At 39.3% G+C, this 12146-nt stretch overlaps 1 protein-coding gene across 13 annotated transcripts in view; it reads right to left on the reverse strand.

Annotated features, from left to right (window-relative positions):
* Positions 1 to 12146, reverse strand: part of fryl (furry homolog, like) — a 66910-nt gene that overhangs the window by 29513 nt on the left and 25251 nt on the right. For 9 of the 13 annotated variants that reach the window (XM_062423905.1, XM_062423906.1, XM_062423907.1 and 6 more), the window contains 11 exons: positions 8801 to 9009; positions 8171 to 8224; positions 6854 to 6993; positions 6615 to 6711; positions 5886 to 5965; positions 5401 to 5481; positions 5106 to 5274; positions 4401 to 4493; positions 4193 to 4291; positions 3552 to 3653; positions 1386 to 1430 (listed from right to left, as the gene is read on the reverse strand). In XM_062423905.1, the coding sequence (XP_062279889.1) occupies positions 1386 to 1430; positions 3552 to 3653; positions 4193 to 4291; positions 4401 to 4493; positions 5106 to 5274; positions 5401 to 5481; positions 5886 to 5965; positions 6615 to 6711; positions 6854 to 6993; positions 8171 to 8224; positions 8801 to 8920 (1080 nt within the window). In that variant the 5' untranslated portion in view covers positions 8921 to 9009. The remainder of the gene's footprint in view (positions 1 to 1385; positions 1431 to 3551; positions 3654 to 4192; positions 4292 to 4400; positions 4494 to 5105; positions 5275 to 5400; positions 5482 to 5885; positions 5966 to 6614; positions 6712 to 6853; positions 6994 to 8170; positions 8225 to 8800; positions 9010 to 12146) is intronic. The other 4 variants (XM_062423900.1, XM_062423902.1, XM_062423904.1 and 1 more) reach the window with 1 other exon arrangement.

Raw genomic sequence — 12146 nt, forward strand, 5'->3', positions numbered from 1 at the left:
GTTAGTTTGGTCTGCAGTAACCTAATTTCTTAGGTCATGTAAATGTAAATCTGGATTTGCTAATTGTAGTAAGAGATTGAGAGACTCCACCACATACCAAAGCAATATGTTTGCTGAAGAAATACAACAACAACCCCTCCCCACTTCAGTGTTGTGCATGTCAAGGTTGCCACACATTGTTAATTAACAACTTAATAAAACAATACTCTGCCACTCCTTGCTGTGCAATACCTGCCTCATTGGCTATTAACATGGAGCTGAGAGGCTGCAGGCAGCAAGCCTATTTCCACCAAAAAAACACAGTATCTAATGCCAGAAAACTCTGCAAAACACCAAATTCCATGATAGCAAAATGAAACTTTCAGGCATCTATAACCCCTGACCACCAGGTAATAAATACTAGGGATGCACAATTCAGAATGTATAAATCAATATTGCACTGATAGTAACCATTATTTATAATTGACAGTAAACTATTATTCATAATGGTTACCACTATATTACTAACTGGTTTTGCCCCTTTCACACACAGTGCCTGTAAAACGGATGTAATTATGTGTAATTATCAATTGAATCATAAATAACCTGTATGGAACAGATCATATCCAGACCCCTCACACCCTGGACATAAACCGATCCAACTTCTCCCCTCTGGTAGGTGCTACAGAGCACTGCACACCAAAAACCACCAAACACAGGAACAGTATCTTTCCCCTCACTGTCATGTTATGAATATTTAACTCCCTGTTAAGTAGCATCCCTTTTTTTAACCATTTCATATTTATCCCAGCACACTTAACTTCTTCTTCTCTGTGCTATTTGTATCCTGTTTACAGTTCACAGGAACAGTTTCACCTGTGTACAGTCATTTGTTATGTATATTTCTAAAGACTGTTGTTTGACTGTGTAAGTACACTGATAGCTACTAAACCAGAGTAAAATTCATTGCATGTGTAAATAAACTGGGTCAATAAAAGTGTTTCTGATTTTGACATCAAATATTCCCAAAATTATGAAGATAAATTTGATAGGAGTCAAAATAAAAATAGATATTTTAAAAGACACTTGTTCAATATCAAACAATTGTGCATCCCTAATAAATACTCCATCATAAATATCTAAATATGTAACTAGACAGCAGACAAAAGTCATCACCACTGCTCATAAACACAAACCAACAACAACAAAGCCTAAGACAACATCACAATTTCCTCTTCTCTACTTCTACTGATTCACATTTAAATGTCACTGTGAAAATACAGAAAACATCTCATTAACACCTCTCATTAGCCAATCACAGGCAGAAGTGTACCACCTTCTTGCGTCCTGGTCAGGTGGCAGTTAAAGGGGGGCACCGGGCAGGTCACTGACACAAGATAACTCACCTGCAGCGTCTCAATCTGCTTTCGGATGCTGTTGTTAGACGGCATCTGGAGCGAGTCAGTGTGAGAAAAAGATCAAAATGACAGGAGACAAAGAATGTAGGGTTTGGGGAGGGACACATGCAAGTTATAAGCAAAAAAACAAACAAAAAAAACATAACCTAAACAAATATGACAAGAGCAGTAGAAAATATTCTAACTGTTGTCAGTGTGACATTAATTAAATAAATCAAAACTATTTTACTGAAATGAAACACAATGGACTGTTTAACATGCCACTCATGGGATTTAATGGTGGATTTTTTAGTGGCATGCTTGTAAGAAACAGTTCATTTGCATTTGATATGAGATTATATATTTAAACAGAGAGTGAGCAAAATCTAAAAATGTAGAAGTGTGAACTAAAAACAAAAGAAGGTGTGCTGTGGCCTGCGAATCAGACAGATGGACAGAGAAAATACACATAAATAGATGAGTGGAACACATAGGGATGAGGAAAGGGATGTTAAAGGATGTGGAAAAAAATGGAAGAGAGGAAAAAAGGGTGCGCACACACACACACACAAACAAAAAAAAGAAAAATTTGCCTGTTTCACCTACAAAGCTGACAAGCAGCAACACCCAACTCAGCGATTCATTCAAATCTATGTCAAGCACACTCAGAATGCAAACTGACATTTTAACCCTGTGGGGGTCTAACTTTAAAATAGATTGAATGAAACAATTATTCCATATATTCCTCCTGTATACACTTTCTTTTATTGGAATATTTCCAAAGTAGTAACAACTAGTCTTAGCCTGTCTGGAAAAGTTAATTAATCATATAATGATATTATAATAATCACGTTGTAGCAGCAACATTAAGTAAAACTTTAAGCTGTATCCATTATACACTGCTGTAATTTGATATAAAATGAATTAATCACTAAAAATGCCTCCTGCTTGGAGGTGGAGCCCTTTTTTCACTTTATAAAAGCCAGTTTAAGTAATTTATTAGTCCTTATATTAAGAGCAGCCACAGGGTTAAATCAGTTTTGGACAAGAAGCCCTACATCACTAAAATCATCACTACACTTGAGCCATCACACAAACCCGCAAAAATCATCTCAATCACAGAATCAGCACCCCCCCTCCCGTCAGGAGACTCATTACAAAGTTTCAAATTAAGGAAATCTAAAAAAGATTGCGATGATGAGAAGAGAATGCTGGGATGAGATCACTGAGAAGACAATACTGCCATTCAAAACCATCGGATGCCACCATCACAGAAAGACGCAAACGGAATTTCATCCACCACAAGATCGAACAATCTCCAAAAAAAAAAAAAAGAAGAAAGGGGGTAATCAATGTAGAATGGAAAAGACAGTCAAGTCTTTCAGTCAGTCAGTGATTCGGTCCATCGGCAGTTGAATTGGTTTCATGATGGTGAGGGATAGGAGGAAAGTAGGTTTGATCTGTTTGTAATTGGTTTGCAAGGAGTCATTAACAGACCTGAGTTAAAACAGCACTTGAGATTAAATATATAAGGTACATTTTTATTATAGCTGGTTTAGCTAAGATGGAAGATATTTTTGAAGTTGCTACACAGGATTGTTTTATTAGTATGCCTATAAAAATTAGTTGTGGCTCAACTTGTGATCATTAATGGCACCTAGTAAGCTTTGGATGTTTGTATTTTGTCCATAAATCATAGAGTATCTTGTTCAAACAAAGGCTCTATTGTTACCTTATCAAATCAAGTGCTATTCATGTCCAGATCTGGTTGTTGATAATGGAAGGGAAAGTACATTATGATCTTTAGACAGAACCACAGAGCACACCCTTCACAACCAAGAGAACTTCTTCAAAACACATATTAACCATCACAACACTTATAATATCTTTCTTAAAATAAATGTCGATGCCTTCACATTCATAAGAGTGACGTTATTATATTGAAGAAGGTTTATGTCACTTTATACTGCCACCAAGAACACCACCATTTTATTGTAGGTTTCATAAGAGTCATAAGACCTCTGAGATTCAAACTGAATTAGGTATTGTCAGGCGAGTATGTTGCCCTTAATATACTTTAGTGTGCAGAATACAGTCATTGTGCTGCTCTTTAGAGCTACAGACTGCAAACTTTCTGAAGTAAGATTGGTTCTTAAAGGCTCGTGATGGGGTTACCTTCAGGTGCGAGAGGCAATTCTGGAGGAAGATGTGCCAGTTGTTGAGGAAGAACTGCTTCTGGCTGACACACAGCAAGCATGTCACCAGGGGATACAGAGCCTAGAGGGGGAGAGATTAAGAGTGTCAGATCAAAACAGAAAGGGGGGAGAAGGAGTTTTACTCAAACGCCTCGTACACTTCCTTTAATTCCTTGCTAAGTTCACATTACAAAACACAACGCAGATGTCAAGCAGTGATGATTCTGATTTCTGAAGAGCAAACAAAGTGTGAAAAGCAGTCTAACAAGCTGAGACCGCAGCAGCAGAATTGCTTTTAGATCTGTTTAATGATGTAAGGATCCCAGTTTGATTAAGCATATGTCAAAGAACTCGATATATTACAGAGCTCCTTCTGAACAGTAGCAGGTTATATGGGAGAGACTCTTTGTCTCTAAACATAATGGACTAACAAGTTTGTAGTCATATCAGACCAACATTTCTGGATAATGATGACATACTTGATGTGCACAGGCTAATAAAGGCGTTGACAAAATACAGGAAGAGTGACAAACCAAAGCAGAAGGAAGTAGCAAAGATAAAGATAGTGGCAGGAGTGGGGAAGAAGAAGAGAGAAAAAAAACTATAACGATCAATTATTACCAAAGAGTGCTTTTTTCTGGAACTTAGGTCAAATGTCGTCTGGTACAGCATCTCCACAAAGTTCTTCAGGCACGGCACATTGACTTCATTTTTCACCGCCTGAGAATGAACATGTCGTTAACACGGATCTCTCAAATTGACAATTACGTTCAGAGATTCATCTAAATAAAGAGTAAAAACAAAGGAAGTGGTTTTAAGTGTTACTCACAGCAGCGACAGGGATGAGGATCTCAACAAAAAGGCCTGCGAGTGCATGCTTTATGTCCTTATCCTTGACTTCCAGGAAATACTGGGCACACTCCTAGGGAAGGACAACAAAAGACACACACGTTAAGAAGAATATATAGCGGATACAGACGTAAACATAAGGAAACTGACAAGTACTGTGCAGTCTGACATGAACATATAGTATTAAGACCATAATACTGCCAACCCTGACTCAAGTTCATGTTAGATATAATAATATATAATAATAATACTTTCTAAACGTATCACTACCTTTATTTAGACACAAACTGGTCACCATATGGGGAAAAACCAAGATATGTACTGAAATAGAGTGGTGGACATAAACCACAGTGTGTTCCATTAACATTAAAAGAGAGAACAGTGAGTGATTTTTTTTTTTAAACCACTGTATAGAGATTAATGAAAAGCTACTGCTTCCATTCGCAGCTCTTAGCAGAGTCTGAAACACACATACACTAACTCCTTGGCAAACGTCACCTTTGATCGTTACTCATCTGGCTGGCTTTTTGAGCCATTGCTATGGAGAGCTGCTGAGTTCGAACAAATGGCCAGCAGTAAAAAAAACAAAACAAAAAAAATGTCTGGTGCAAAACGTCTTGGCAAACTCACACTTTCTGAGGCTACAGCCTGACTACATGCATGTATATAAACTATTATAATTTACCTGCATGAACTGAAAAGAAGCCTCGAAATCCTCCACTGGGTACATTTTAACACGGAAGAACTTCATGCCCATGATGAGGCTGATGATGCTCTGGAGTACATAAGGACTCTGCTCTTTTTGCCTGAGCTCCTTCAGTTCTGTGATGAACTTCTTCCTCACTGCCTGAAACCTGAACACACAAACAAAGATACATAAATGTAGGATCACAAAAAAAAAACCTATGTTGTGAAGAGGTGACAATTTGACAAGAATTTTATTCAGTATTGAGCTAACAGGCAGAGTTGAGCTCTCTTACTTCGACTGTGTAAGGACTCCAATGACCTCAGCATACAAGTCTGCGATGATGTGCACATTGCCAGTGTTGGGGCCACAGTACCTGGGAAATGGATAAAGAATATGCGGTCAACTCAAACTAGCAAGTCTGAGAACATTTCTGTGGAAGTTGTGTTTTCACAATAATATCCATGATGCATCCGATGATACATCAAAACAACAATGCACAAAGCAAACAGGAGCTATGTGCAAGTAAGTGTGCTTAGTTGAGGCTGACTGAAGTTGCTCAACAAGAAGCACTTGTGCTTTGTGTAAATATTAATAATGATACAGACAGTTCATCAAGCAACACAATGACATAAATGTCATAAATAAATAACTCAATCCCCGCTGCAAAGCCAAACACCCAGTATGGTGAGAGTGCCACAGTGCTCTCACTCATCAGCACCTCTTATTCATGCCTTATTTATCTGTCACTGGTTTATCTGTGTGTTTATGCTTACTTACCCCTCTTTGTGTTTAAAGTGCTTGAACGCCAGGTTTAGAACTTCATGTACTAAAACATCTGGCACGGGATGAAGAGGAATCTGTGACGTAAACATGGAATCATTAGTCTTATTAGATGCATTCATAAGTCTTCATTCTTTCACATTGCTACCATTCATTACCCTCCCTACAGGAGCAAAGCCAAGGACAACTTAGCTCTGGTCTCCGGGGATTGGCTTTTAGTTAAGAATGCTGCTTAGATTTAGACAGTCTGCTTTAGAAAACACACTCAGCTGGAAGTTGGTATAGTGCCATCGTGTTTATTTACTAAGACCTCGCTAAAAGCACTGCACCTCATTCCTGTATCACGATAAATAAGTAAATAAAACCAGTACAAACCTATTAAACTATATGTAAATATTTGAATACGCTTATTTCAGGTGAACTAAAACTACTCCATTTTCAAATTCTAATACAAAAACCAAATCAAATATAGAAAAAATCACGTGAGAGAATACACAGACACAAAAGAGCAATTCTGCCTACATAAAGTTACAGTAGAAATATGTTCTATAGTGTATATAAAACTGTACTAGGATTAAACAAAACGTATGACTTCTTGCAAACAGCTTTGGTGAGATTGTGTCAATATTTAGTCAAGCAAGTACACAGCATTTCCTCTACTATATGTAAACATTTAGTAGTCACAAGAGTCATCACCCAACTGGTTCTACTCCTTGTGTATCTTACCTGTTTTAGAACTTCCACTGAAACTAAACAAAAAATGAAATCTATGGCTAAGTCCCTCCGTTCCAGAAGGTAATCTTTATCCCGGTGCTGTTCATCTCTACAAAGCAGGAGAGAAAAGTAAGTGTAAGCAAGGAATTTTGAGCACCTTCAAAAACACACAAAGCAATTATAATCATGCAAAATTTGGCCAAAGAGAGAAGACAGGCGTGTATGAAGGAAAAAAAACAAGAGCATCTCACCCTTTGGACTTAGTACTGGAGCGAGGCCTGTACTCATAAGACTCATCTTCAGTGCCGCTCTGCCGCCGGTACCAGTCGAACAGTGTGCGCAGTAGAGAGGGCAAACAGTGTTCCGCTATTGAGCTCATAGAGCTTATTAACTGCAAAACAATATACACACAAATAGATTAGTAACAAGTTAACCTTGTCTCCATTCAGCATTAAAATGCTTATGTAATGCTCACACCATTCAAAAATGAAATGCTGTGCTGCTGTCCCACAAGCACACATTCAAAGTGAATATTCAATAACTGAGTGGCATACAGTACAGAATGAGCACAGACCGGAGGCTTTCTAAACTGGTGGGTGACATACTGTAGCTATTGATTGCAGTTGGGAGGGTGGTGTTGGGTGACCTAAGAAGTACGTCATAGTGCTGCTACCCTACCGAGCAGCTTCACAATACACATGGCTCAGTGCTGTTCATATGTAAGAGAGCAGAAAATGATAGGCTGTCCTCCAAACACACTTGACATTTTGATGTCAGGTGAATTCATTGCGAGAGATGAACTTAAAACAGGTGAATGTTTGCACTGTATAGTAACTATAGTGAGAAAACAGTAAGTCTTATTAACTAACAAGTGAACTGAGAAAACAGGAAATCAGCACTTTGGCAACTCAAGATTACACCAAATAGTTTCAGACGATACATAAAACATGAGATAAGGTGGTCAGTATGAATAAACTATTTAAGTGTACGTGTGTGTGTGTGTGTGTGTGTGTGTGTGTGTGTGTGTGTGTGTGTGTGTGTGTGTGTGTGTGTGTGTGTGTGTGTGTGTGTGTGTGTGTGTGTGTGTGTTTAAGGGCCAGTGCAGCGTGATGAGGGAGGTGGATGCTAGGCAGGAGAGTTATGCAACTGCTCCCTCTGCCCTTATGGCGCGAGGCAGATACACTCCAGCACCCAATGCTGATTTACTGCTGAGGATGACACAGCGATTCTACACTCTCACTTTTTGCGCTCTCTATACCCGTTTTCTCTCCCTCACTCACAATGGGGGGACAGCTGGATCTATAGCACCATATCCTCATTGGCTTTGTGTTGTGCTGAACAAAGCACTCTGCAGCAGGCAGGCCCATTGTATAGAGTTCTGCACCAGCTACAGATGAGGGACAGACGAGCCATTGAGTGGGGGATTGATTGGGTGGAGCTGGGGGGATTCAAATACTGCGTGCACACACAGGAGGTGGGAGAGAGAGCTGCTGTTGGTCCGGGGAAATGAAACTGTCACATTGATGGCGGTTTTTTTAACTTCTGGTCGTAGCAAAGGCTGGACTGACCTGGTCAAATTGTGCATCTTCCCCTCTCTGGAGGGATCGGGACAGGGGTTTCTCCTGTTAGACGGGGAAGACAAAAAAAAAAGAATGAGTTATTGAGAATAAGTGTGTACTAACCCAGCAGAGACACTGTTGCCACTTGCACAATAGCAGATTGCTGTCAGTCAAGCAGCAGGCTAGATGATAATTAAGTAAATGATAGAGAATAACAATTTTAAGGTGAGGTAAGACTTCTATCAACCTGGTTATTAGCCTGTCTGAAGCCCACATGTAAAGGAAAGAAACTGAGCTGAGTGAAAAGACATGTATGGATGCGCAGTCCCTCAGAAAAGGAGGATATACGCCGACAGTCAATCCGCTCTGTTAATAATTAACTATTTTATCGTTACTGTGGATCATAAACAGTGCATTAGATTAGAGTACATAATGATTATACGCCTCTACTGCTTGTTTCCTCACAAATCTTTCAGTTTTTCCTGGCAGTTAGTTGCAAAATAGAGGAGGTTATCTCAGCAGCATGTTCCACATCACGTGTTTTGTATTGACTTTCATTTCCTTTGTTTCTTGACACTAGTGTTCACTCTCTCTCTCCCCCCCCCCCCCCCCCTCCCCCCTCCCCCCTCGTAAACTCACCAGCGGTTCAGCCATCACCATCTCGATCTTCTTCTCGGCCAGCACGGCAAACTCAGCAAATAGACTCTTGATGACAAACTCCCCGGGCTTGAGCTCGGGGTCGATGGTGATGCTCGACATGGCGGCGATGTTGTGTTTATCCCACGACAGGGGAGTCACCGAGGAGGGGGCACGGCGCCTACTCACGCTGCTGCTGACCGGTGCAGAAGCTGCGGAGAGGGCAGAGGGCAGAGGTTAGGAAATAATACAGTGGGAGTGGAAGCAGAAGGGTCAGACAGAGAACAACAACTCTTGTAAAAGTATGCAATGTCATGAACTAGTCCTAATCCAAACAGGAACAGAGACATTTCCTAAAGAGGCCAATGGACTGAATTGATGAAACAGCAAGAACTTCAACAGTGCAGAGTGGAGCAAACATACAATTTTCATGTCTATAATAAACTTGTATCGCACATAATAGGTAGGTAAAGTCAAACAATAGAAGAGCTACAACAATCTCAGAAAGTTCAGAAAATCATATCAGTTTACTGTAAAGCAGCTTTTAAAACCAGGAAAAGACATCAATTATGCCGTATCACAATATTACAACATCTAACCTCATATCTCGATATTGATATAATAGATATATTGTCTGGTCCTATATTAAAAACAAACCTTAGGATCAAAATAACTCCTATTACAGTGATATTATTAATTGTTAATAATGTGTTAATATCTCATGGTTAAGGCTGGACCCAGCAAAGTTGGTTAATTTAGCTGAAAAAACCACATGCTGCTATTTTGAAAGAGACAAGTGGTTCTTCAGTGGAAACTTCAAGTGTCGAAAAAGAAAGCGACAGTTCAGCGGCCACTATCGTAAACAAAGGAAAATATTGTGGGTAAAGACGGTACAAAGATGTCAATACTTTGATGTGAGTCGAACTTTAAGTTGCCAGAGCGGAGCATATATCGGAAACTGGGAAACCCCTACAAACGTGTTTCATCACCTGAAACATTGTCACCCAACAGCAGACGCTGAGTGCACACATTAACAGTCACAACCAGCAGCAAGGTGCTGCTCAGAGAAACAAACTGTCCTGTCTGCGTATTCTAGCAATACACCAACAAAGACATTACACATGCTGTTACCTTCCTCCTCCAAAAGGAACAATTCAAGAAGCTACTGAAAGTAAATCAAGTCAACTTGATTCATATTGTGATATATATATACTTTATACTATATCTATATGAACTGATATGACAAAAATGATCATGATAAAATATTTTACCCTATCGCCCAATCTTACTTAAGGTCTGTTTATGTCTAAAGTTAGAATGAGTAAGCAGCCGCACAACAGCTATGTGAAAAACGTTGTTGTTCTGATGAGGCTGATTTGCTTTCTTACTGAGAATCAGATGAGAAAATTGATACCACTTTTAGGTCTGTAAGGTAAATATGAAGCTACGGCCTGCAGCTGGTAAGCTTAGCTTAGCATAAAGACCAGAAACCAGGCAAGCTGTTTCACTTTGTTCAAGGCCTCGGACAGAGCCAAGCTTGCAGTTTCAAGTCTTTGTGCTAAGCTAAGCTAACTGGACGCTGACGGTAGCTTTATATTTACTGTACAGACACGAGAGTGGTAAACTATACCTTTAAGTAAGATTTACAACACCTTTCATCAAGAGTACAAAAACATCTAGCATTGGTGAAACACTGAACACACTATAATATGATATGAGATTTAGTGAATTGTACAGTTAGAGAGTAAATAGGAATGCTGCTTTTCACCCTATTTACAGTAGAGATGTTAGGTCCATTGCACATTTCCAGTTTGTAACATGTTCATCCCTTTAATCATTTAAAACAGTAGATTCAGATTATATTTTATCTCATCATGGATGATGATGAGACATTGTCAGATAATGCCAACATTTCCATTATATTTCTAAGCTGTGAATAACACACTAACTAACAACTACCCTGCGTTAGATGTTACAGATGGTTATTTGCCTACTGCATTTATATTTAATATGAGCGCATTTGCAAGACTAAGTACCAAGCAAAACATCAAGAGTCATCAGCATATCATCTACATATTTTTACAAAGTGTGCATCTATATTATTTATGACAAATTAAGAGATATTACAGTGACCATTAACAGATCATTGGTTTTTTGTTGCATGCAATATTAAACAGGATGTCCTTGGTTCAACTAAAAATAAAATGTCAACTAAGGTCTCAAATAGCTGTTTAGTGTCATGGTGTTTAAGGAAAGCCTATCTGGATTTCTCTCCTCCTTTTTTTTTTTACCACAGAAAAAGCTTCGTACAAATGTGAATTAGTCACTGTGGTTAGAGAGGATTACATGAATCCTAGCAGGTAAAATGTCAGCGGTGCATTGTGCTGTGTTACTACAACTCAGCAATAGTATTTCTGCTTTTCTGCCGACTTTTCCTACAACCATCATATGGAGCCAGTTGAATCAAACTTTTCCAAACACCAAAAACTGAAGGAATATTTAATTAATCAATGTGTGCAGCAACTTTGAAAAAAAAAAAGGACTAAAAAAAAAAAAAAAAATCTCTGGATATCGCACTATTTAAGACTGGCTTCCTGAAACTCATTCATGTAGGGTCAGTAAGGAGAACCCGGAGCTCTCTGCACATTTGCCTGCCGCACAGATCATTTGGTCATTCTATTCAAATAGTATAAGCAAATCATAAAGGGTTTAGTTTTGGGTGTTCGGTGGAGATGGCCTAGAGGCTGAACTCATGTCCGTATGGGTGTCATCTTCAGGCGTCTCCATATTTAGTTAGGCTGCCTCTTTATCTTTGGCCGTGTAGTCTAATTACTAAATCAAATGTGCAACATTTACGAGCCCAGTGTTTATGGTTTCCTGGCCAAACAGAAGCAGGAGTTTACTCTTCCCTGCTAAATGAAAGTGTGTGAAAGTTTTAATGCGAGTCAAGTGTCGACATTGCTGTGATTCTCCAAGAAGAGTGAAGCTCATTGTGCCTTATTCACTCGCATTCCCATGTAACTGCTAAATCATCTGAGGTTTACCGGACTGCGGCATGCACACACACACATACACAACACAATTACCTGGAAAAGCACTTAAGTACCATCTCCGCTATTTATCAATTGAATGCATCACAAAAACTGTATTACATCACACAATGCTCGTCTGGTTTCATGCTCAGACGGCCAACTTCATATTGTATCTATTCAAAGGCTTCATAACATATAATGGTGCCCTTGAGATTTATGCTACAGCCGGGACAGAACTTCCAGTATGATCCACAATGGTTCCAGTCCAGCCAAGTAGACAATCAGTAGTAAATTGACCCTTTACCTCATTCCCTCCC

Source organism: Scomber scombrus, chromosome 8, assembly GCF_963691925.1.
Source record: "Scomber scombrus chromosome 8, fScoSco1.1, whole genome shotgun sequence".
Classification (NCBI taxonomy): domain Eukaryota; kingdom Metazoa; phylum Chordata; class Actinopteri; order Scombriformes; family Scombridae; genus Scomber; species Scomber scombrus.